Source organism: Pseudophryne corroboree, chromosome 4 (genome assembly GCF_028390025.1).
Source record: "Pseudophryne corroboree isolate aPseCor3 chromosome 4, aPseCor3.hap2, whole genome shotgun sequence".
Classification (NCBI taxonomy): domain Eukaryota; kingdom Metazoa; phylum Chordata; class Amphibia; order Anura; family Myobatrachidae; genus Pseudophryne; species Pseudophryne corroboree.
In genome coordinates, this window is record NC_086447.1 from 339,045,506 (window position 1) to 339,073,071 (window position 27,566).

The following is a 27,566-nucleotide window of genomic DNA, read 5'->3' on the forward strand; positions in this document are numbered from 1 at the left end:
GGCACAAGAATCACCACTGCAGGTGTCTTATATAGAATCCAAAAGTTGGCTGATGACATTTAGTTTTGACCTGAAGTCCGAAATTGATGGGTAAATCCGAGTGGCTGGTCCGGATTCCTCAAGATTGGGTACAGTACGTTTGGGTAGGCTCGAACTCTGAGATGCAAGCCCTGTCATGTCTAATATTTAGGGAAATAGACCTGTTCACCTTTGAATACCTGTTATTTACTACCCCTATGGACCTCCCTCCAATTTCCATGACAACTTTGCTTCCTAGCTCCCTCACTTCCTCTCTTTAGAACTTCCCCACATTATCTTAGGTGACTTAAAAATCCCAATCGATATCCCGACAAAATTCCCTGCCTCTAAACTCCTTAATCTTAACCTCCCATGTGGGTGGGCACTCAACTGATCTGGTCTTCAACCACTGTAGTGATATTTCCAACTACACCTATTCCCCATTCCCCTCTGTGACCATCATCTTCTCTCTTTTAACTTATACCTCTCTCCTTCTCGACCTCAGCGACCTAAGGTTACCAATACTAAGTGTAACATTCATGCTATCCCATATCCTTATCATACCTGCTCAACTCACTTCTCTCCCCTCCCCTCTTCTCTCTCTTCTCTCACTTCCCTATACAATGCCTAACTTATTTCTGCTCTTCACTCTATTGCTCCAGAGACAACTATTCGCCCTTTCAGATCCATTCCTCAACTCTGGCATTATAGAAGCACCAGATACCTGCAAAAGTGTTCACATACCATCGAGCTACAGCAGAAAATATCATGCTCTAATGCTGACTCTATTTCAAATTTACACTCTTATCCTACAGTGCTGGCTTTTCTCTCTCTAAAAAGGTCATATTTAAAACAAACCTCATCTTCTCCCAGTACTCAAACTCTAGTGTCTCTTCACCATTTTAAACACTTTCCCTTGTCCACTCTCTCCTCGCCTTCTCTCCAAACTCTCTGCCCTTGACTTTGCTACCTACTTCACAGCTAAAAATTACTCCATATATCAGGACATTACATCCCACCAAACCATCAGTACCCCACCCCATCCTTTCCCAGCTTACTCCTCCCCATCTACTCACTAACTCTGTCTTCTTTTTCCTCCATATGGTGATGAAGTCATGATCATTATCTGGTCTTCCACCTTTTGATCCAATCCCCTCCACCTTCTACTTTACATCTCTCCTTCTGCCTGTTCTCAACTTGCACATCTCCTCAATCTCTCTATCTCATCAGACATTGCCCCCTCTGCATTCAAACATGCAACCTACTCTTAAAAAAATACTCTTTATCCCAATTCTCTCCAACTACTGACCCATCTCTCTAGTTCTATCCTTTTCCTACAAACTCCTTGAGCACATTGTTTACAACCACCTTACTGCCTTTCTTTCCTTACACTCCCTACTTGACCTATTTTAGTGTGGCTTCCATCCTCTCCACTCCACTGCAACTGCCCTCATAAAAGTCAGCAATGACCTCCTTGCTGCCAAATCCAATGGCCACTACTCTCTGCTCAGTCTACTTGACCTACCTGCTGCCTTTGACACTATGGACCACCCTTTCCTCTTTTAAATACTTTACTCACTTGGTCTATGTGATACTGCCCCTACCTGGCTGTCCTCTTACTTCTTCTACCATTCCTTCTCTGTCTCCTCTCATGACTCCTCCACCCCCCCCCCCTTCACACTTCCACTAACAGTTGATGTCCCCAACTTTCTGTTCTGGGACCTCTCCTATTCTCCCTCTATTCGTCCTCTTTTGCTGAATTCACAAGCTCTATTGACTTTCAATATCATACCTACGCTGATAATACTCATATCTACCTGTCCTCCCCTGACTTTTACCACGCTCTCCTCACTCATCTCCAACTGCCTCTTTTCTATATTTTCCTTGACGTCCCAGAGATTACGTAAACTAAACATGTCTAATCCTAAACTGATCATATTACCACTCTACTACATAACCTCTCTTCCCACAATTTCATTATCTATTGACCAAATGATTTCACTTACATACACATAATGACACGCATAGTTCCCCTTACACATATGTTGCACATTATTAATGCATTTTTACATGACACACATAATGCTCCTTACACATATTCTGAACACTACTGTGCAACCAACCCACTCACATGCACACAGCAATCACACTGCCACTAACACTGTGACCTCTGCCTCTACTTGGATACAGATGTGTCCTCATAAATATTGCCTCAATGCTAACATCTGGCACCTTTTTTTTTAATGAAAATGCATCTTATTTGCATTGCTATTGGCTAGGATGCACAAGCAGCTTCTACTGATTAAAATAATATGCAGCATGCCTATATACTGTGTGTGACTGTGGCTGTATCTGCATATGAAATGCTTCACACAGAATATAGGCATGCCGCATATTATTTTAATCAGGAGAAGCTGCTGATGCCCCTTGGCATTTCAAATGCCCTAGGCAATTGCCTAGTGTGCCTATGCCTATGGCCATCTCTGCCTCTCCCCCCCCCCCCTCATGTGTTGCTGTCTCCCCGTGCCACCCCAATGAAGACAAGAGCCGCTGGTAAACTCCCTCCGCCGGAGCAGCTGCAGGGCAGAAGCGGCACCTTTATCCGAGGTGTCCAGTGGTGTGTGTGTGTTCGTTCTCTCTCTCTCTCTCTTCCCCCCCCCTCCTGTGTTGAAGTTTGTAACTCCTCCCCCCCCTCCCTCCTGTGTTGAAGTTTGTAAGTATAATTTAAATTTTTACAGGTACCCCTATTGGATTCTACATGGACAAGTGGACGGGATCGGCGTGGGATGTAGGTAAGTAATCTCTCTCTCATTTTTACAGGTACCCCTATTGCATTCTACATGGACAAGTGGACGTGATTGGCGTGGGATGTAGGTAAGTATGTGTGAGTGTGTGTGCTTTAATAAATTTTTACTTTCAAGGTGTGTGTGTTGTTTTTATTTGGGTATTATTTTTGTTGTAGAACTACAGGTACCAGCGGGCCCCTTATTTCCCGCCCCTTATTTCCCCGTATGCTGGTACCTGAGGTTCTCCAAGTACCAGCAAGCGGGGGAGGCTTGCTGGGCCTTGTAGTTCCACAACAAAAAACAATATTCTTATTTTTTTTACACTTATGGCCTGGCACTCACCGCCCAGGGGTGATGGGGACCGCTCGGGCTTCACCCCTGGCCCTTGGGTGCCTGGAGGGGGGGACCCCTTGATTTAAGGTGTCCCCACTCATCCAGGGAACCCCGGCCAGGGGTGACTAGTTGGGGGGGTTAATGCCACGGCCACAGGGACCTACATAAATGTGTCCCCCGGCTGTGGCATTATGTCCCTGGCTAGTGGAGCCCGGTGCTGGTTGTCTAAATACGGGGATCCCCTGTCCAATTTTCCCCGCAGTATTTTAACAACCAGGACCGGCTCAAGGAGCACGAGGCTGGTTATACTTAGGAGGGGGGACCTCACACATTTATTTTTAAATTTTTTAACCCATCCAGACCCTTCTCCATTAAGTTAATGGAAGTTCTGGACAACAAAATTGCATTCATGTCCTCCGCCAACTCCCTTCCTAGTCCCACACACTATTTTTTTTTTCTATAAAATTGTACAATATATCACAAGTATGATGAGCAGGCAGGCAGCGGGCATTGGTGGCATCGGACTGAGATGCAAATTAGTGGCGGAGGGCTGGGTCAGTTGATGGTGGGTGAGTTTGTAAGCCATTGGTGGTGGCAGCAGGCATCGGCTCAGAGGCAGTAGCAGGCATTGGCTTGGCGGTGGAAGGGGTCATTGGCAGGATTCAGCGGACATTTCGCTGTAGTGCCTCACCAGCCACTGACCTCACCACACGCCACTGAATTCTACAGAGGGCACAGTACTGGGGGTAATTCGGGTTCACTACGATCTGCCGGCGGCCGGCCTCCCGGCGACCAGCATACCGGCGCTGGGAGGCCGGCCGCCGGCTTACCGACAGTGTGGCGAGTGAAAATGAGCCCCTTTCGGGCTCGCTGCGCTCGCCATGCTACGGGCACGGTGGCGCTCCCTCCAGGGGGGTCGTGGACCCCCACGAGGGAGAATAAGTGTCGGTATGCCGGCTGTCGGGCTCCCGGCGCCGGTATGCTGGTCGCCTGGAGCCCGACCACCGGCATACTGAAGACCACCCGGTAATTCTATAGGTGGCACAGTACTGGGGGCAATACTACTGTGGGCACAGCTACAGGGGGCAAAACTGACCACGCCCCTTCTCCATAAAGCCACGCCCCTATTTTGTCATCCAGGGCGCCTCAAGGTCTAGATCTGGCCCTGATACATAGGCGGTTCCAGGGAGGGGTACTCGGGCTTGTGCCCCCCTGTCATTTCTGACTTCTTTTTTTTTTTCAAAAGGAGAACAGCAACAGCTACTGCTAAGTCCATCAGTTAGATTTGATAAAAGAGCCGGCAACACTAGGACCCGTCGCGGCTCTATCAGCAAGTCCGTGTGGTAACCAATGGGAGGCTGGAGCTGCAGCTCCAGCCTCCCCCTGCTCACACCGCAACCTACCTCCCCCACTACCAGCCGGCCAGAGTCCAGCTCAGGCGCGGGGTTCAAATGCGAGCATCGAGTAAGACTGTTACTTATGACGGCGCAGAAGGCCTCATTAGCCCTCACTGCACCGCACAGTTTCCCAGCGCTTCCTCCTCCACTTCCTTTACTACCATGCTAGGTGCAGTCAAACTCAGCCTCAGCTTTGAGAAGGCGGCCCGTGTGATTGTGACAGGGTTGTCCTGCAGATGTCTTATGCTGCTTGTTGGAGAATAAGTTGGCTGCTTTTGCTAATCAAAATGGGCAGTTTGTGTCCTGCAGTCTGAGTTTCAGTGCAGTGCCCAAAACAAGGTATGCTGCACCTGCCACCACCAACTAAAAACTATAATAATTATATTGTGCTTGGGTGCCTTCCAGGCTCCCATAGCTAATGGAACAGGTGACCAACATTTCAAGGCCCAATCAGCCCTTTCATCAGGGTGAAACATTGGCAATAAGCCAGGATGCGTGTCTACAGCCAATCATTACCTGATGGCGTATTCTGTGAGGCCACGCCCCCTGTGATACCACACCCCTTATCTGGGAGCACACGTGCCTTAGGTACATGTACATAAAACTCACTGTTCCCCTATCATGGTGCCCCCCCTTTCATTTTCTTCTGGATCCGCCCCTGCCTATATATATATATATATATATATATATATATATATATATATATATATATATATATATATATATATATATATATATATATATATATACGAACCAAAATAAGTCCCTGGCACTCCGGTCTTACGAATAGCCCACTCCGGTGCCTTCCCCTCAGAGTTGTCACTGCTTTACATAGTTCATAGCTGGGCGGCACTCAGAGACTGTAATAAGTCATAAAGGTGAACAAGCTACGTGGGGCAACTGTAATGTGACGTTTCGGGGTACAAAAAACCCCTTCCTCAGACAATTAGTTTAAACAATAACAGTGCTTTAAATAGACAAAACGTGTAACATCTTACCCTCTTCTCCAGTGTGTCCCCAGGCTCGCGTGGACACCGTCCTGCAGTGACACTTCCGGCCGCGGGTCCTCCGTCGTGCCGGAAGTGACGTCACCCGTCCAGCACCGGTCGCCATTGTTACACACTGTTAAACAGAGCAGTGTGTTATCAGCAATGTGCGAAATACATAAACAGTGTCCTGTAATAAACCTTATAAGATACTTAGTGCAAGGATTAAAAGCTATTAAAAAAGCCGTGCATTATGGTACAAAAATGACAAGTTAATACCGTGGGACAACATTGAAAATTTGATGTGCTCCTTAAGTGAACAAATAATGAAATGAAAGCATGCCATATACATTCTTATTCTCCATGTTTAATTACTCTGTGGTTAAATAGTGCTCACCACGTTTAATATAATCTCATTATTAGAACTTCACCCTGTAATAAGGAAAGCAATACTTCTACATGGCATTACTGCCCTCTGGTGTACAAAATTGTATTGAACATATCACTGGAAAGCAAAAATCTTTCTAGGTTACTGTTAACACTCTGGAGGCCTGGTGAACTTATAAAAAGTATGCTAGACCCAGGGTTTCATTAAGCCCTTTTGGGGATAGACAGTCCAATCGGAAAATCCACCGGGACTCCAACTGTAGGAGTTTTTTGCCTCGATCGCCCCCACGATATGATGGAGGTATATGACCTATCGCCTTATATCTAAGGCTGGACAAATTGTGTTTACACTCTACAAAATGCCGGGCCACCGGCTGTTCACTTGTGCTTGATATCAATGCATTTCTGATGGCCGATCTATGTTGGGTGAGCCTGACTTTGAGCTGGCATTCAGTCTTACCAACATAGTAAAGGCCGCAGGGACAGACTATAACGTAAATTACAAATCTGCTGGTACAGGTGAGAGGCCATTTAATACTATATTGTTTCCCCGTGTGTGGATGGGGTATGGTATCCCCTGTTTGCAAAAATGAACAAGTAGTGCATCCCAGACATTTATGACAGCCGTTCTTACGGCTGAGAAAATTTTGGGGTGTTGGTGACGTCAGGAAGCCAGTAACGTCAGTTTTTACTATCAGATCCTTTAAGTTTCTGAATAACTAGGTCTTAATCGGGTTTTATGGAAACATTTCAAATCTGGATCCGTATTGACCATGTGCCATAAATTTTTAGCCTGTTGTGTTGTATGTAAGCTTTGTGTGTTATATTCATTCACCCAGGTCACCACCTTTTGTTTCTGTAGTTTTTCTACCCAAAGGGTCTGTCTTTTTCAATTCTTTTATATCATAGCCTCTTTCTCGAAATTTATCTACCATGGCATCCAATTGGCCCGATGCCTTTTCTCGGTCACTATTGGCTCTGCATACACGCAAGAACTGAGAGTACGGGAGCCCCCTGGTGGTAGATTTAGGATGGAAACTATTGGCATGCAGAATGGTATTACGGTCAGTGGGTTTTGTGTATAAAGACCTATATATTTGTTGATTCCTGATCTGTATAAGGATGTCTAGAAAACATATTGCATTGTCACTACTGGTCATGGTGAACTTAATCGGGTTACCAGAAGCATTTTGTTTCTCTATGATGGAAGTCAGAACTGTGAGATCATCTTGCCAAAAAATCAGAAGATCATCTATGTAACGATGATGCATAAATAATGCATTGGAGATAAGTTGGTCTTCAAAGAAGATACCTTTCTCTGTCTCCCACATGTAACCGTTTGCAAAAGAGGGGGCCACTGAGGACCCCATTGCACAGCCAGTGACCTGTTTATAAAACACCCCATTAAACATAAAATAATTATGCTCTAAAGTAAACCGTAACAGTGATAAAAACAGATCAATATCAGGTGCCTTATAAAGTGCATTACCAAAAATTAACTTACGGACAGCTTCCACACCAGCCTTGTGCGGAACACATGTGTATAAGCTGGTGACATCAAGTGTCACCAACGTGACACCCTCCGGAACAGCCCGTATCTGTGCAAATTTCTTTAATAAAGTGCTGGAATCCTTCAAGTGCGTGAGGGTGTTTTGGATACACGGCTGTAGGAAGGTGTCCAAAAAAATTTACACTGGCTCGCACAGAGACCCACGGGCAGAAATGATTGGTCTGCCCGGTGCTCTCTGTGCGTCCTTGTGGACTTTGGGTAGTGTGTAAAATATTGGAATAACCGGAAAGGCTGTGGAAAGTTTGTCCACCAATACCTGGGTGAGAAACCCCTGTTCAACTGCTTGTTTCAAAATAGGGTCCAGCTCATGCTTAAATGACAAGGTAGGGTCTTGGTCCAATCTTTTTTATGTAGAAGTGTCACTCAGTAAACGATCACACTCCTGAATGTACACTACTGTGTCTTGGATGATGATGGAACCCCCCTTGTCAGCTGCGCGGATGATGATATCTTTACGTGCTTGTAATCCTTTCAGAGCGTCCCATTCCTCCCGAGACAGATTGTGTCTAATCTACTTCTCTGGTATATCCAAACTGTCCTCCAGGAGCCGATGAAATGTTTTTAAGGTAGGGTTGGAGGATTGAGGGTCAAAACTAAGTATCTAATAAGGTTTATTACAGGACACTGTTTATGTATTTCGCACATTGCTGATTACACACTGCTCTGTTTAACAGTGTGTAACCATGGCAAGGGGGCCGGACCGGTGACGTCACTTCCAGTGCGACGGAGGACCCGCGGCCGGAAGTGTCACTGTAGGACGGCGTCCACGCGAGCCTGGGGACACACTGGAGAGGAGGGTAAGATGTTACACGTTTTGTCTATTTAAAGCACTGTTATTGTTTAAACTGGTTGTCTGAGGAAAGAGTTTTTTGTACCCCGAAACGTCACATTAAAGTTGCCCCATGGGGCTTGTTCACCTTTATGACTTATTACAGTCTCTGAGTGCCGCCCAGCTATGAACTATGTAAAGCAGGGACAACTCTGAGGGGAAGGCACCGGAGCGGGCTATTCGTAAGACCGGAGTGCCAGGGTCCTATTTTGGTACGTATATGGTTACAGCGCACTGCTGCGGTGGATAAGTTCGCTGGCCTTGACCCAAGGCAACCGGCTGAAAAAAATTCTCCCTCCACAGTACCACTGTTTGCACAAGTCTGCACCTGCACTTTGTTTGAAATTTTCATCCGGCAGTGGATTAGCACGTTGCACTTTGAGAACTGGGCACTTTATGGCACATAAGCACTTTATCTCCTGATAAGGAAAGGTGAAGGCACATTGGATATAATATGGCAACGTCTACTGGTAATGAGGATTTTACCTCATTTTTAATGGAATGCGACAATTATGAAACATTAAGCTTTTCTGATGTAGATGCCGAAAATATTCTACACAAAGATACTGCCCTCATGGAGGAATGCATAGAATCAAATGCGGAGATCTACAAGGAATTATTCAAATTAACGAAACGGGAAACCGATTTTCTGTATCACAGCCATACATTGTCTGACTATTTTAGAGCGAAACAGATACCCCGGGGCTTTCGGGTCCATAATTCACCAACAATTGGCCGACATAACACAAGTTTCTGTAAGCGCTGGATTTCCTTCCTCAGTAAGTGTTCCATGGACCTTATATTGTTAGTGATCGAAGAATCAACGAAGGAGTGGAATTTAACTAAAGATAAGATTGCCACATTTGAGCAGAAACACTTAGAGACACTGACGCAGGATCAGGCTGGGAATTGGATGGTTAAACTTAAAGATCAATTGGAGACTTACAGAAATGACGTGGTGAGATACAATAAAGAAAAACACAGGAAGGTTCAGGCCGACTATGCTCCGCACCGGGTATACAATTGGCTACACCAGACCCCTAACACTTTCCGGGGAAGACAGAACCTGCAGGCATACAAAAAACCCCAGCTAGTGAATCTGAAGAGACTACCCACAGTGCCACTCCCAATACTACAGCATTAACCCCTTTAGGGGTACGCACCCGGGTGGACGCGGTCGCCCCGGGGAAGAGGCCAACGCGGCGGGGGGGGGACAGTCGCAAAGACAAACAAAGGGGAAGACAACGCAAACACAAGTAGAAACAATATTCAACCTGTCTAAGTATGCGCTCACAGTTCCAGAAAAAAGTCTTTTAAACAAAGGTCTGTCATTCATTCCAACAAATAGAGCTGACAAATTTAAATGGAAAGTGGAATCATATAAATTTAACAGAACATTGAAATTGAGAGAACACTTTTCCAAACAACCCCTGACGAATATTTCCACACCACTACCTGAGCGGATACAGCACCTGGGCCCGCGTTCAAATTTTGACCCTCAATCCTCCAACCCTACCTTAAAAACATTTCATTGGCTCCTGGAGGACAGTTTGGATATACCAGAGAAGCAGATTAGACACAATCTGTCTCTGGAGGAAAGGGACGCTCTGAAAGGATTACAAGCACGTAAAGATATCATCATCCGCGCAGCTGACAAGGGGGGGTTCCATCGTCATCCAAGACACAGTAGCGTACATTCAGGAGTGTGATCGTTTACTGAGTGACACTTCTACATAAAAAAGATAGGACCAAGACCCTACCTTGTCATTTAAGCATGAGCTGGACTCTATTTTGAAACAAGCAGTTGAACAGGGGTTGCTCACCCAGGTATTGGTGGACAAACTTTCCACAGCCTTTCCGGTTATTCCAGTATTTTACACACTACTCAAAGTCCACAAGGACGCACAGAGACCACCGGGCAGACCAATCATTTCTGCCCGTGGGTCTCTGTGCTAGCCAGTGCCAATTTTTTTGGACACCTTCCTAAAGCCGTGTATCCAAAACACCCTCACGCACTTGAAGGATTCCAGCACTTTATTAAAGAAATTTGCACAGATGCAGGCTATTCTGGAGGGTGTCACGTTGGTGACACTTGATGTCACCAGCTTATACATATGTATTCCGCACAAGGCTGGTGTGGAAGCTGTCCGTAAGTTAATTTTTGGTAATGCACTTTATAAGGCACCTGATATTGATCTGTTTTTATCACTGTTACGGTTTACTTTAGAGCATAATTATTTTATGTTTAATGGGGTGTTTTATAAACAGGTCACTGGCTGTGCAATTGGGTCCTCAGTGGCCCTCTCTTTTGCAAACTGTTACATGTGGGAGACAGAGAAAGGTATCTTCTTTGAAGACCAACTTATCTCCAATGCATTATTTATGTATCATCGTTACATAGATGATCTTCTGATTTTTTGGCAAGATGATCTCCCAGTTCTGACTTCCATCATAGAGAAACAAAATGCTTCTGTTAACCCGATTAAGTTCAACATGATCAGTAGTGACCATGCAATATGTTTTCTAGACATCCTTATACAGATCAGGAATCAACAAATATATACGTCTTTATACACAAAACCCACTGACCGTAATACCATTCTGCATGCCAATAGTTTCCACCCTAAATCTACCACCAGGGGTCTCCCGTACTCTCAGTTCTTGCGTGTATGCAGAGCCAATAGTGACCGAGAAAAGGCATCGGGCCAATTGGATGCCATGGTGATAAATTTCGAGAAAGAGGCTATGATATAAAAGAATTGAAAAAAGCCAGAGATGGGGCCCAGTGGGTGAGTCAACAGAAAGCCACAGACCCTTTGGGTAGAAAAACTACAGAAACAAAGGTGGTGACCTGGGTGAATGAATATAACACACAAAGCCTACATACAACACAACAGGCTAAAAATTTATGGCACATGGTCAATACGGATCCAGATTTGAAATGTTTCCATAAAACCCGATTAAGACCTAGTTATTCAGAAACTTTAAGGATCTGATAGTAAAAACTGACGTTACTGGCTTCCTGACGCCACCAACACCCCAAAATTTTCTCAGCCGTAAGAACGGCTGTCATAAATGTCTGGGATGCACTACTTGTTCATTTTTGCTAACAGGGGATACCATACCCCATCCACACACGGGGAAACAATATAGTATTAAATGGCCTCTCACCTGTACCAGCAGATTTGTAATTTACGTTATAGTCTGTCTCTGCGGCCTTTACTATGTTGGTAAGACTGAATGTCAGCTCAAAGTCAGGCTCACCCAACATAGATCGGCCATCAGAAATGCATTGATATCAGGCACAAGTGAACAGCCGGTGGCCCGGCATTTTGTAGAGTGTAAACACAATTTGTCCAGCCTTAGATATAAGGCGATAGATCATATACCTCCATCATATCGTGGGGGCGATCGAGGCAAAAACCTCCTACAGTTGGAGTCCCGATGGACTTTCCGATTGGACTGTCTATCCCCAAAAGGGCTTAATGAAACCCTGGGTCTAGCACACTTTTTATAAGTTCACTAGGCCTCCAGAGTGTTAACAGTAACCTAGAAAGATTTTTGCTTTCCAGTGATATGTTCAATATAATTTTGTACACCAGAGGGCAGTAATGCCATGTAGAAGTATAGTTTTCCTTATTATAGGGTGAAGTTCTAATAATGAGATTATATTAAACGTGGTGAGCACTATTTAACCACAGAGTAATTTTACATGGAGAATAAGAATGTATATGGTATGCATTCATTTCATTATTTGTTCACTTAAGGAGCACATCAAATTTTCAATGTTGTCCCACATTATTAACTTGTCATTTTTGTACCATAATGCACGGCTTTTTTAATAGCTTTTAATCCTTGCACTAAGTATCTTATAAGGTTTATTACATGACACTGTTTATGTATTCCGCACATTGCTGATTACGCACTGCTCTGTTTAACAGTGTGTAACCATGGCGACCGAGCCGGACGGGTGACGTCACTTCCGGCGCGACGGAAGACCCGCGGCCGGAAGTGTCACTGCAGGACGGCGTCCACGCGAGCCTGGGGACACACTGGAGAGGAGGGTAAGATGTTACACGTTTTGTCTATTTAAAGCACTGTTATTGTTTAAACTGGTTGTCTGAGGAAGGGGTTTTTTGTACACCGAAACGTCACATTAAAGTTGCCCCACGGGGCTTGTTCACCTTTATGACTTATTACAGTTTCTGAGTGCCGCCCAGCTATGAACTACATATATATATATATTATATATATATATATATATATATATATATATATATATATATATATATATATATATATATTCATCCTGATGAAGGGGATTCTCTCCCCAAAATGTAGATGTGATGATGTGAATACACTTCATTTGCTTTATTACTAAATCTGAGTGCTGCCTCGTTCTGTTCTCTATCTATATCTATATCTATCTATCTATCTATCTATCTATAAGACAGAAAGTGAGGGACGCATCAGGTGAGTATAAAAGTATCAATGATTTAATTACAAAGTAAAAGGTTCACATACATCTAAGAAAGAAATCATAAGCCTCACGCTCCTCCTGCGATACCTCCAGATGACTCACCGTGTAAACGCTGTACGGCTGGTGGTAGTAGCAGCGGTGGCTCCAGCTCCAGGTCTCTCGCTAGCAGAACGCTCGACTGCAGTGTATTAAAGTGTTTTCCGGCCTCAGATCTCCGCTCTCCACGGACACTGCAGACAAGTGTTCTGCTAGCCCCTCACTTTCTGTCTTTTACATGTGTCAGATGAACCCGTGGTAAGGTTCAAACCAGAGGAGGCAGCACTAAACATATATATTAAGGACAAAGAACTTGCTTTGGAAGCTATAATAAGGACCTGAGTGGACTTAACGCAACATATTTCTTTGTGTATATGTATATATATATATATATATATATATATATATATATATATATATATATATATATATATATATTGGGGTATCATAGCATGAACTTTCTCTTGGATCTTTTGTCATGTCCCTTCCCCAATAAGCATTTGCATTATGTCCCTATTGGAAAAAAAGGGAAGGGGGGGGGGGGGGACCAGGTGGCACGTACCTATTCTCTTTCTGGCACAGGTCACTAAATAGTCTAGTCATGGCTCTGAGTCGCAGTATGAAGTAAAAAATATAAGTGCTGTGAGAGACACTGTAAAGTTGTTGTCATTTGTTGAAAAAAAACCATACAAATAAAAATTTAAAAAAATTGTATGTGTTTACACACTAATAATATTTAAGCACTGTGAGAGTAGCCGTATAAAGTTGTTGTCATTTGTTAAAATAGATGTGCTATAGATGTGCTATAAATTGCCATGTGTTTGTTCCGCTGCTCTGACGCTTAGTAATCAGCCACCTCTAACACAATATTATGAGCTGTGTTGTGGTCAAAATTGTCTGGAAATGACTGGAAATGAATGTTATTGAGGCTAATAATACTATAGGAACAAAAACAAGCCCATCTTTTGTGATTTTAGCAGTTTTATCAATAAAAAAAAAAATACAGATCCAAAACATGTGAGGGCAGTGTTGGCGAAACCAAAATCCAACAACGAATTTAAACCAAACTACAAGGGTTGGCGCACATCTCTAGTAATAATGATGGGTCATCATTAAACTAACTTGTAGAGTTATACAATTGTTCAGATTTATAACATGTATTGAATTCTAACACCTACCAGTCTAAAACTACAGTTCTTATTATCAATTACAATAAATATATGAATAAATATATACAGTACCTGTCACCATCACAGTTCTAATGTTGGCTTCGCTGAGCTCCTGCAATACCGCACTTGTCTCTGGCTTAAGTCGATTTTCTAGGATCAGTAAGCCTAGAAATATGAGGTCACACTCAACTGCTTCCCTTTAAAGAGATATCAAATTTTCAGTATAAATGAAATGCAAGCTACAGATCAACTAGCAGTCACACATATAGGATATCTGCATTCTATACATGATGCAAAGAATGTGTAGTATTAGTTACCCAATTGTCACATAAAAAAACATATGAATAGCATTACAGGTAAGCTGGGTACACACCTTTACAAGTATCGGACTGATCACCCGATTTCGACTTACCTGATAGGTATGTACTGTATGCAGGATGGATAACTGGCTTCAGACGTTCTTTACAAAGTCTGATCGGGATATCGCATCATATGAGCAGCTTTTCAATTTGAGATGCCTGATCTCCCGATTCCATTGAAGAAAGTAGCTAAAAAATAGCTCATTAGATGAGAGCGTTTATCTGATCTGCAGAGAGATCTGCACAATAGGCCTAATTCATGTTGGTGCGCAATCAGAGCCGGCCCTAGGCATAGGCAAACTAGGCAAATGCCTAGGGCAGTTGGTATGCCTCTGGGCACCAGCAGCTTCTGCTGATTAAATTGATATGTGGCATGCCTATATTCTGTGTATAGCATTTTGTAGGCAGATACAGCCGCAGTCGCACACTGTATATAGGCATGCTGCATATCATTTTAATCAGCAGAAGCTGCTTGTGCATCCTAGCCACATAGCAATGCAAATAAGATGCATTTTCATCGAAAAAGGCACCCAACGTTAGCAGAGCTGCCAGCTGACTCACGCCAGGCATCTCTGCTGCATGGCGTATAGAGGCAAGATGTATGAGGACACATCTGCATCAAAGCAGAGGCAGAGGTCACAGTGTTAGTGGCCGTGTGAGTGCTGTGTGTGAGTGCGTTGGTTGTGCAATAGTGTTCGGCATATGTGTAAGGGGCATTATGCGTGTCATGTGTATAAATGTATTAATAATGCGCAGCAAATGTTTAAGGGGTACTATGTGTTTCATTATTTGTGTAATGGCATTAATAACGTGTGTCATATGTGTAAGGGGTGTTATGTGTGTCATTATGTGTATAAGGGCACTAATAATGTGCGACATATGTGTAGGGGACATTATGTGTGTCATTATATGTATAAAGACATTAATAATGTGCGGCATATGTGTAGCGGACATTATGTGTATAAAGACATTAATAAAGGTTGGCATAATGTATGCATTATGTTTATAAAGACATTAATAATGTGTGTCATATGTGTAGAGGGCATTACTGTGTGGTATTATGTGCATAAATGTATTACTAATGTGTGGCATTATGTGTATAAGGTGCTCTACTGTGTGGTGTTACATATAGAATTAGAAAGGGCACTACTGTGTCGTCTAATGTGAATAAAGAGCAATATGGTATGGTGTAATGTGAATAAGGGGCCATTCAGTGTGATGTAATGTCATGGCTGCAACTAGGTGGGGGCTAAGGGGGCATGCGCCCCGGGTGCAGAATTTGAGAGGGTGCAGAGATGTCCTCTCAACCCTAAATGGCTGCCTGCTGCTAGGTCGAAGAACCCTCGCTGCAGGTACCTGCTCCCCAGCACCACCAATGTGGACTCCTGGGAAACGCCTTTGTCTTAGCCATAAGCGGCTACCTTCTGCCAGGTCCAAGAACCCTCGTTGCAGGTACCCGCTCCCCAGCAACACCAATGTGGACTCCTGGGAAACTCCCCCCGGCAACTAGAAGGCTAATGAATAGGGCAGGGAAGGTGACCATGGACTCTCCAGCTGCCTCCTTTTATTTCCTGAGCGCTGGTCCATGGCCGCTCACACACTCCTGTGTGTGTAAGTGATGTCTGCGCCTAGGCCTGTTCCCCAGTGCCTTCCGCTTCCCGCAGCTCCACCAGAGGAGGACAGGGCCCCAAGGGGATACCTACTGCCGGGTCCCAGACAGAACCCTCGCTGCAGGTCCCAGCTCCTCAGTACCACCAATGTGGACTCCGGGGAAACTAGACCATCCAGCAACTAGAACATTCATGAATGGGGCGAGAGTGACCGTTCACACACTCGCTCCTGTGCCTGTGTAAACTATGTCTGCCCCCGGGCCTGTTCCTCAGTGCCTCCTCCTTCCTGCACGGCAACTCCACCAGAGGAGGAAACGGCAAGAGGAAGCAGCAGCAGCCGATAATTAGTCTGGGTACTGAGGTGAGGTCTATACGCCAGGACAGCTGCTGCCTCCCAAACAGTGGTCTTAGGTCCTGACTGGCATGCAGGGCTTTGTAGTCCTACAGCAGTTGGACAGTGGGAGTCATCCCCCCCTTCAAGTGTGTGTGTGTGTGTGTGTGTGTGTGAGAGAGAGAGAGAGAGATACAGTTATTGCATGGCTCATATCAGATATACAACACCAGACAGTTTTAGGGACTCCTCTCTGCAGCCAGGATAACCCACATTAGGTATCACCCCTCCCCAGAAAGTTTGTACTCCTCCTCTTTAATTGGCCCTAGGTCCTGATTGGCATGCAGGTTGTCACTTTGCCAGCTATTTATTACTGTGTTTTTGACACGATTCCAAAGTGTGTGTGTGCATGGTGGGCGCTAAATTGCTGCCTTGCATTGGGTGCCCAAAATCCTAGTTTCGGCCCTGGCAATGTGAATAAGGGGCACTACTGTGAGGAGTAACGTTTATAAGGTAAAGTGGTACTACTGTGTGATGTAACGTGAATTAGGGACACAATCACATGATAACATGTGAATAAAGTTGCAGTACTGTGTGACATAATTTGAATTGGGGATACTAATGTGTGGCCATGCCCCTTGCCAGCAAAACCACACCCCATTTTGGGCTGTGCGCCGAATGTGCGCACTGTTCCTTTTTAAAATAAAGGGGGTAGGGACACCAAAATAAGGACAGCTATGGGTGAGGGGTGATGGTGCTCGGAAAGGGGTGCAGGGTGAGAGGCAGAACAAGCGGTGGTGCTAGGGGACACCAGCCAAAATCTTGCCTAGGGCATCATATTGATTAAGACCAGCTCTGTGCGCAATGCCGATGTTCACGCAGATTAACAATTATCAGTAGACTGTGCATGCACCGCAATCGCACTGTGCACATGCCAAGGTACCTTTGTGATGTCGCTCGCAGTGAGAATATCAATGCAGAGTGATTGCCAGGAAGGGACCTTTTGGGGGCGATAACCAGGAGTAGGGATGAGCGGGTTCGGTTCTCAGAGAACCGAACTGTACCGAACTTCACCATTCGAGTCAGTTTCTGAGCCAGGCTCGGGTTTTCCCACCTGACTCGGAGACCAGAATGAGGCAAAACGTCATCATTCCGCTGTCGTATTCTCGCAGGGTTTGGATTCCATATAAGGAGCTGTGCGTCTCCGCCATTTTCACTCCAACATTGGAGAGTGTAGAGAGAGGATGTGTCTCCGTCCTCAGTGTCTTCTGTGGTAGTGTCTTGTGCTGTATTTGTCCAGTCACAGTGTTTGTGTCCTCTTGCTGCCATATGTCCATTGCTGCTGTGTTGTGCTGCATCAGTTCAGTGGTGGTGTATTGTGCTGCATCAGTCCAGTGGTAGTGTCCTGTGCATCAGCCATCAGTCATTCCAATGAGCAGGCAGTCACAGCGGTTGTTTCCTCTTGCTGTCATATGTCCATTGCTGCTGTGTTTTGCTGCATCAGTTCAGTGTTGCTGTGTTGTGCTGCATCAGACCAGCGGCAGTGTCCTGACCATCAGTCATTCCAGTGACCAGGCAGTCACAGTGGTATGCGCTGCTGCTATATGTCCACTGCTGCCATATTATAATAATAATAACAACAACAACAACAAGTCCCTTACAGTGTTGCTGTGTTGTGCTGCATCAGACCAGTGTTAGTGTCTTGGTCATCAGTCATTCCAGTGACCAGGCAGTCACAGTGGTATACGCTGCTGCTATATGTCCACTGCTGCCGTATTATAATAATAATAACAACAACAACAAGTCCCTTACAGTGTTGCTGTGTTGTGCTGCATCAGACCAGTGGTAGTGTCCTGGCCATCAGCCATTAGTCATTCCTGTGCCGCATATTGTGTTATATAACTCCAAAAAAATAATGGAGAACAAAAATTTGGAGGATAAAATAGGGAAAGATCAAGAACCACTTCCTCCTAGTGCTGAAGCTGCTGCCACTACCTATGACATAGATGATGAAATGCCATTAACATCGTCTGCCAAAGCCGATGCCCAATGTGATAGTAGAGGGCATGTAAGATCCAAAAAGCCAAAGTTCAGTAAAAAGACCCAAAAAAATAAATTCAAATGGTCTGAGAAGAAATGTAAACTTGCCAATATGCCATTTACGACACGGAGTGGCAAGGAATGGCTGAGGCCCTGGTATATGATCATGACTGATGGTTCAGCTTCACATGACGATGGAAGCCCTCATTCTCCTGCTAGAAAAATGAAAAGAGTTAAGCTGGAAAGAGCACAGAAAAGAACTGTATGTTCTGAGATGGTATCACAAATCCCCAAGGAGAGTCCAAGTGTGTCGGCGGTTGCAATGCCTTACCTTCCCAACACTGGACGGGAAGAGGTGGCTACTTCCACCATTTGCACGCCCCCTGCAAGTGCTGGAAGGAGCACCCACAGTCCAGTTCCTGATATTCAAATTGAAGATGTCATTGTTGAAGTACACCAGGATGAGGATATGGGTGTTGCTGGCATTGAGGAGAAAGTTGACAATGAGGATTCTGATGGTGATGTGGTTTGTTTAAGTCAGGCACCGGGGAGACACCTGTTGTCCGTGGGATGAAGAAGCCCATTGTGATGCCTGGGCAAACTACCAAAAAATCCACCTCTTCGATGTGGAATTATTTCTACACAAATCTGGACAACAGGTGTCAAGCCCTCTGTTGCCTCTGTCAATCTGTAATAAGTAGGGGTAAGGATGTTAACCACCTAAGAACATCCTCCCTTATACGTCACCTGCAGCGCATTCATCATAAGTCAGTGTCAAGTTGTGAAACTTTGGGTAAGAGCGTAAGCAGTCCACTGACACCTAAATCCCTTCTTCCTCCTGTACCCAAGCTCCTGCAAGCCACACCACCAACTCCCTCAACGTCAACTTCCTCCTCAGTCAGGAATGTCAGTATTCCTGCAGGCCATGTCACTGTCAAGACTGAGGAGTCCTCTCCTAACCGGAATTCCTCCAGAGGATCCTTGAGTAGTACGCCTTCAGTTGCTTCTGCTGCTGTTGTTGCTGCTGGGAGTCATCATCCAAGAGGGGAAGTCAGAAGACCACTTGTACTACTTCAACTAAGCAATTGACTGTCCAACAGTCCTTTGTGAGGAAGATGAAATATGACAGCAGTGATCCTGTTGCAAATCGGATAACTGAGGCCTTGACACTTATGTTGGTGTTAGAAGTGCGTTCGGTATGTGCCATTATTGCAGTGGGATTTAGACAATTGATGGAGATATTGTGTCCCCTGTACCAAATCACATCTAGGTTCCACTTCCCTAGGCAGGCGACACCGAGAATGTACAAAGACGTCAGAAAAAGAGTCACCAGTGTCCTACAAAATGCGGTTGTATATAGCAGTGACGTGCGGTGGGGTGAGGCAGGTGAGGCAGGGCCTTTCCTGTCATACTTACGTTTAAACCAGAGTTTTGACTGAATAAAATATATGAAAAATACTGATAATTTGTTTGAAATATCCTCTTTGCATTATTTTAATAATTTTTATAGCCCAAACTCTGGAGTAAAAAGTCTATGGCAGGTGAGGCAGTGCCTCACCTGTGTATCCTTTCCACACATCTCTAATCAAAACTCACCAGATTTCCAGGAGTTTATACTGCAGCACCTGTGTATAATGCCCAGATGTACCCTTTGGCTCATATATTGCATGTAAATCTGGCTCTTGGGTTAGCCAGTGTCTCCTGAGCCATTTAGCTCACCGCACGTCCCTGGTATATAGTGTCCACTTAACCACGGATATGTGGACAAGTGGAACAGGGCAGATTAAGGACTATATGACTGTGACAGCTCACTGGGTAGATGTATGGCCTCCCGCAGCGGCAACAGCTGCAGCATCTCGCAAATGCCAATTTGTTCCTAGGCAGGCTACGCTTCGGCCCTCATTCCGAGTTGATCGCAGCAGGAATTTTGTTAGCAGTTGGGCAAAACCATGTGCACTGCAGGGGGGGCAGATATAACATGTGCAGAGAGAGTTAGATTTGGGTGGGTTATTTTGTTTCTGTGCAGGGTACATACTGGCTGCTTTATTTTTACACTGCAATTTAGATTGCAGATTGAACACACCACACCCAAATCTAACTCTCTCTGCACATGTTAAATCTGCCTCCCCTGCACTGCACATGGTTTTGCCCAACTGCTAACAAAATTCCTGCTGCGATCAACTCGGAATTACCCCATATGTATCACAGCTTTCCGTAAGAGGCACACAGCTGACACCCTCTTACAGAAACTGAGGGACATCATCGCAGAATGGCTTACCCCAATTAGACTCTCCTGGGGATTTGTGATATTGGACAACGCCACCAATATTGTGCGTGCATTACATCTGGGAAAATTCCAGCACATCCCATGTTTTGCACCTACAATTAATTTGGTGGTGCAGAATTTTTTTTAAAAATGACAGGGGTGTACAGGAGATGCTGTCGGTGGCCCGAAAAATTGCGGGCCACTTTTGACTTTCTGCCACCGCGTGCCGAATACTGGAGTGCCAGCAAACACTCCTGAACCTGCCCTGCCATCAACTGAAGCAAGAAGTGGTAACGAGGTGGAATTCAACACTCTATATTCTTGAGAGGATGGAGGAGCAGTAAAAGTCCATTAAAGCCTATACATTAACCTACAATATAGGCAAAGGAGGGGGAATACACCTGACTCAAGCGCAGTGGAGAATGATTTCTGTCTTGAGCAAGGTTCTCCAACCCTTCAAACTTTCCACACGTGAAGTCAGTTCAGACACTGCCAGTTGAGTCAGGTCATTACCCTCATAAGGCTTTTGCAGAAGCAGCTGGAGAAATTGAAGGAGGAACTAAGATGGAGCGATTCCGCAAAGTACATGGGAATTGTGGATGGAGCCCTTCATTCGCTTTGCCAGGATTCAAGGGTGGTCAATCTGTTGAAATCAGAGCATTACATTTTGGCCACCGTGCTCGATCCTAGGTTTAAAGCCTACGTTGTATCTCTCTTTCTGGCAGACACAAGTCTGCAGAGGTGCAAAGACCTGCTGGTGAGTAAATTGTCAACTCAAGCGGAATATTACCTGTCAACAGCTCCTCCTTCAATTTCTTCCGCCACTTGGGCTGCAAGGAAAAGGATAAGATATCCTAGCCCACTCGCTGGCGGTGATGCAGGGCAGTCAGGAGTGATTGCTGACATCTGGTCCGGACTGAAGGACCTGCCAATGATTACTGACATGTCTACTGTCACTGCATATGATTCTGTCGCCATTGAAAGAATGGTGGAGGATTATATGAGTGACAGCATCTAAGTAGGCATGTCAAAAAGTCTGTATGTATACTGGCAGGAAAAACAGGCAATTTGGATGCCCTTGCACAAACTGGCTTTATTTTACCTAATTTGCCCCCCCTCCAGTGTGTACTCCGAAAGAGAGTTTAGTGCAGCCGGTAACCTTGTCAGCAATCGGCGTATGAGGTTACTTCCACAAAATGTGGAGAAGATGATGTTCATCAAAATGAATTATAAATTCCTCCGGGAAGACCTGTACAAGCAATTGCCTCCAGAAAGTACACAGGGACCTGTGATGGTGGATTCCAGTGGGGATGAATTAATACTCTGTGAGGAGGAGGATGTACACAGTGAAAGGGGTTAGGAATCGGAGGATGAGGTCGAAATCTTGCCTCTGTAGAGCCAGTTTGTGCAAGGAGAGATTGGTTGCTTCTTTTTTTGGTGGGGGCCCAAACAAACCAGTCATTTCAGCCACAGTCGTGTGGCAGACCCTGTTGCTGAAATGATTGGTTAGTTAAAGTGTGCATGTCCTGTTTATACAACATAAGGGTGGGTGGAAGGGCCCAAGGACAATTCCATCTTGCACCTTTTTTTCTTCTTATCATCAACGCCAGCATCACAACTGTCAGCATTTCAGCCCCAACCCATCTGGAGCTAATGTGGGGTGCCTCCCTCAACTATAACAATGCGTACATCTGGATTAATGCTAACACATACAGTGGTTAAGAAGGGTTCCTGACATGTAGCTTTGCAGGGTGCAGCTAATACAACTGGTCCAGAACATCATACAACTCAGCCACATAACAGACAAGTTTTTGTACAGCAACCTACTCACCTCAGTAAACACCAGTGGTGGGAGGCTGCCTAGAAAGACAATGCAATATGATACTTTTATTGATCCCAGTAGTTTAAAAATCAACATAACTTTTACCTGTCTATGTCTAGTAAATCTGGAAGTCCATTATTCTGCAGTGATCGATATGCCAATCCAATAACTCTGAAACCTTGCTTTGTGTAGAAGTCAAGCTTCTTGGAAAAACCATGTGGAACTATTTAAGAAACATGACAGGTTTAGTTGCCAGTGTTGGAAACAACAAGGGGTTAATTTATCACCCATTGTCAGTGAAATTGGCCATCAAAGTGTCCAGATTTATTAACCAGTATGTAGGAGAGTCAAAATTGAATTTGCTAGCAATGTGCAGTGGAAGAGAATCCTCTAACTCCGGAGCCAACCAAATAACCTTCAATGCCTCCCTATCTAATTACATCCCCTAGGTACAGTCCACATATAACCTCACATATTTTGTCTTTCTTCACTCTCACATCCTCCTGACCCTTGGCGAACATTGCCTGGTGACCGTATCATACAGCCCATTAAGAACCTTTGCAATCTGGTGGACCATTATGAAATAGATAACATTTATCCTTTTGTGTCAATACCTAGTTTCCTATAGATTGTAAGATTGCGAGCAAGGCCTTTCTACCTCTACATCTGTTATAGATCTGTTCTCTAACTGTTGTTCCAATTGTAAAGCACAATGGAATTTGCTGCGCTTTATAAGAAACTGTTAATAAATAATAAATAAATAAATAAAATAACTCACAAACATCTTAGTGATCTACATGCAATTTAGGGGAAAGTGCTATTATTAGTGTAATTAAAAGGCATTCCTTAACATTGCCACGTATTGGTGAATAATTAAATGTGTGTACCCAGTATTTGGAAAATCTTAAATACATATAGTCTCCTTTATATATTCAATACTTAAAAAAAAAAAAAAAAAAAAATTCCTCTGTACAGTTATATACTGTTACCTACTATGTTTTTTTTTTTTGTCTTAATAAAATGTGTTACATGGGTTTAAAAAATCCAAATGAAGATAGACCTCTGATCAGAGAATTTCAATGCAAAGAGTCAACATCCGTGTGCTCATCTATGTCGGAGATGAGAGACCGCACCTAGATTATCTGGCCCCCTTTTAAGTAAGCAGGCTCCCATATATTTGCTCAATCCAATGAGTTTTTTTTAAATCCAATGATATTTTGGGGGCAACAAGGGCATTTCAGAAGTACTAGGTATACCCTGAGTGATTTGCATTGCAACAATGGCCCTCATTCCGAGTTGTTCGCTCGCTAGCTGCTTTTAGCAGCATTGCACACGCTAGGCCGCTGCCCTCTGGGAGTGTATCTTCGCTTAGCAGAATAGCGAACGAAAGATTAGCGGAATTGCGAATAGAAAATTCTTAGCAGTTTCTGAGTAGCTCGAGACTTACTCCTACACTGCGATCAGCTCAGCCCGTTTTGTTCCTGGTTTGACGTCACAAACACGCCCTGCGTTCGGCCAGCCACTGCCCCGTTTCTCCAGACACTCCCGCGTTTTTTCCTGGCACGCCTGCGTTTTTCCGCACACTCCCAGAAAACGGTCAGTTTCCGCCCAGAAACACCCACTTCCTGTCAATCACACTCCGATCACTTCAACAATGAAAATTCTTCGTTCAGACGTGAGTAAATCTACTAAGTTTTGAGCTAAATTACTTAGCGCATGCGCACTGCGTACCATGTGCATGCGCATTTTCGCATTAATCGCTCCGTTGCGAAAATCGTCAACGAGCGAACAACTCGGAATGACCCCCCATGTTGGGATGTATAGTACAGTATATGTATGTGTTCAAGGTTCATATAGTTAAGCAATATTGCCATAAAAACAAAATATGGATTTGTGTACACAAGTAAAAAACCTATTATGTAATAAATATTTAGATTTATAAAATAAAATAAATTGAAGAAAAAAAAAGTTTTGACCCAGGTAAAACTACAGAGTATAAAATATGGAGTTGATGCATAGATTACCACAATTGAGTCCCAAATCAATTGGGTGACTCTTTGCTTTCATTAAAAGACTACAGAAAGACTAAAAAATGCATTGCCCCTGGAATACACGTTACTGTACATGGGTATGGTATATTGCAAAGACAAAGGGGGTCATTCTGACCCGATCGCTCACTGCAGTTTATTGCAGCGCATGCTGGACGACCGAAGGCCGTTGTTCTCTAGCAATTGCCTCTGCCTGATTGACAGGCAGAGGCGGTCGCTGGGCAAGAGGGGGCTGGACGGCAGCATTAAGCCACCATTTAGGGGGCGCGGTCCGGCCAACGCAGGCGTGGCCGGACCATTGGGGGTCAGGCCGCGGAGGCTGCGTGATGTCATATGCAGCCGCTGCAACCCGGGCAGCCGCAGGAGCTGCGCTGGCTGGGAGTTACTCCTCAAATGCAAAAACATCGCCACTGTGCAATGCTTTTGCATTTCTTTGGTGGTGGGGGGTGGGGGGTGGCACTGACATGCGGGGCAGACTAGCCCTAGCTCCATTGGTTTATTCCTAATTAACACATTAAACCTTATAATACTAAAACAAATTTTACCTTAAAAGTTAAATTAAATGAATGGCCTGTACATGACCTTCAAACAGCATCTGTAATAAAATTAACCAACTATGTAAAACTTACCTATAAATGAAATAACGACACGGACACACTGGAATCCTGTCAGCCAGGAAATTAACTGCATCCCAGACACAGAAGCAGCTTGGCTTAAAGGTCACATATTTTTATTCAATTATAATGAACCTAAGAGGAAAGGTGGCCAGGAGACGCTGCAATCTCAGTTCCATCGTTATACTAATCCCTAGGGAACGACTACAACATCCCCCCTACTGACGCACTTGTGTCATGGGGACTTAACTCAGCTCCCAGACACTGTCTGAACGCTGCCGAACTAGAAAAAAAATAAAAAAAATTAAGTTATTGTTATTTTACACAGCATCCTCAAGAGGTCACTGTTTAAAGAATCATATTTCATTTAGAGATGAGCGAGTCTAGTGCCCAAATATAGCATTCCGAACCAGGATCTTAGTCCGGCTTGTGTTTTCCCACCTGACTCAGATCCCAAAACGAGACAAAACGTCATCCTCTCACTGTCGTATTCTCACTGGTTTTGGATTCTGTAAAGGTCCCTGGTGATCACGCTATCTTCACTCCGGCTGTGGAGCTTGTATTGAGCAGACATGTCCTTGCTGTGTTCGTGCATAGGTACTGTGTTGTCCATCCAGGGGTGCTGTGTTGTCCATCAAGGGGCTGCTGTGTCCGTTCGGCAGTGCTCTGTCCATCCATCAAGGGCTGCTGTGTCCTCCAGGGGTGCTCTGTCCTACCATCAAGGGGCTGCTGTGTCCATCCATCAAGGAGCTCTGCCCCAGTGTAAAAAAAATAAAAGCTAAAAATATAATAATAATATATATATATATTTTATTTTTATTTTTTTTACGCTATACCCCAGTGTGCTATACTGTTATTTTTCTGTGACACCTATGATCAGACTGCTGTGTTGTTCATCAAGGGGCTGCTGTGTTCATCCAGGTTTACCATACTCACAGTTACTGCGGGCTAGGAGAATTATCTCTGACCCACAGCAGACTATTGAGACTATGGATCAGATGGTCACCAAATTTGAAGCACGTGGCTATCCACGGCCTGACCTTCTATTGAATAAAGCTAAGGCCTTAAGTCAGACAAGGGAATCTTTATTGAATAAAACCACACTAGAAATGGGACAACAGGCCCCAAAGATTCCATGGGTAAATCAATACACTACGGCCACTACAACCATAGCCAGACATGCTAAGAAATTGTGGCCGATAGTTAACACAGATCACTCGTTACCAGCCGTAACGGGCACGAGGTTACTGCCTAGCTATACTAGGGGGAAAAGTATTGCAGACCAGGTTGTGAAGTTAGATGTTTTCCCCTTAACTAAAGCAGTGCAATCTCACTTCCTACGTCCTAAGGTTGGCTGCTACCGTTGTTTAGGATGCTCCACGTGTAACACACTCATGATGGGCACCACTTTTAGTCACCCACTGACAGGGAAGAAGTTCAAAATATTACATCGGGTGACATGCACCACCACTCATGTGATTTACATGTTGAAATGCCCCTGTGGACTTGCCTATGTGGGCAAGACACAGAGGCAATTCAGAGAGAGGATGGCATTGCATCGCAGTGCCATCAAACAAGCGTTGGAGAAGGGCTCCAGTGAACAACCAGTGGCCCGACACTGCTTACAGGCAAGGCACACAGTAGCGAGTATGCGGGCCATCATTATAGACCATGTCCCTTTATCACATCGTGGAGGGGACCGTAATAAGATACTTCTACAACGAGAAAGTAGATGGATCTTTACCCTTAACACATTGTCACCACGGGGCTTAAACGAAACCTTAGGCCTCCAATGTTTCCTGTAGTTACGTATATCTAAGTTGACAAAGGTCTCAATATAATTTGCTCTATAATTTATTATATTGTTGTTGTGCTTCAACTGTTTGTTCAATATAGTAGGCACATATATCCAGTGGCATTTAGTTAACATATGTCCACTATACCGATAGTAAACCATTGCTGGTATCGTTATCTGTATGATCAGTTTTTAACTTGTATGTGTGTTTGTTTTTGTAACCATGTCTAATTAACTGGGCATTTTTAAGTGTTGTGTATTTGTATTGACATTGTTATTGTTATTATTTCTTTATAGGGGTTGCTTAGTAACAGTGACATGAACGACAGGGATTGGCTCCCTGCCGGTGCGTCCGCCGGACGTCAGAGTGTTGTGAGTATAGCACATAGTGAAGGGAAACGTCTTGTGAGGGAAAGCCGGTCGCGAGTCTCCTAGCAACGGGACGCATATGCCCGTGATTGGCTTGTTGACTGATGCACTGCAATGACGTCAGTACCCAGCGACTGTGACAACTCGCGAAAACACATGGCGGTCCCGTCGGCGCCCGGACAGGTGAGTTGAATCTCAGTAATGAGTGTCTATTAGGGAGGGTATATATGCATTGTTCTTTGTCTCTGTGTTTGTGTATGATTGTCCCTGAAGACGGGGTGTCGTCCCCGAAACGGCGTAGGACCGAATTAAAGATCATTT

At 44.6% G+C, this 27,566-nt stretch overlaps 1 protein-coding gene across 1 annotated transcript in view; it reads right to left on the reverse strand.

The window, feature by feature from the left end:
* LOC134909506 (probable cation-transporting ATPase 13A4) overlaps nt 1-27,566 on the reverse strand; it is a 369,987-nt gene that overhangs the window by 131,815 nt on the left and 210,606 nt on the right. The window contains exons 17-18 of the mRNA XM_063916443.1: nt 22,525-22,642; nt 14,064-14,188 (exon numbers count right to left, since the gene is read on the reverse strand). Of these exons, the coding sequence (XP_063772513.1) occupies nt 14,064-14,188; nt 22,525-22,642 (243 nt within the window). The remainder of the gene's footprint in view (nt 1-14,063; nt 14,189-22,524; nt 22,643-27,566) is intronic.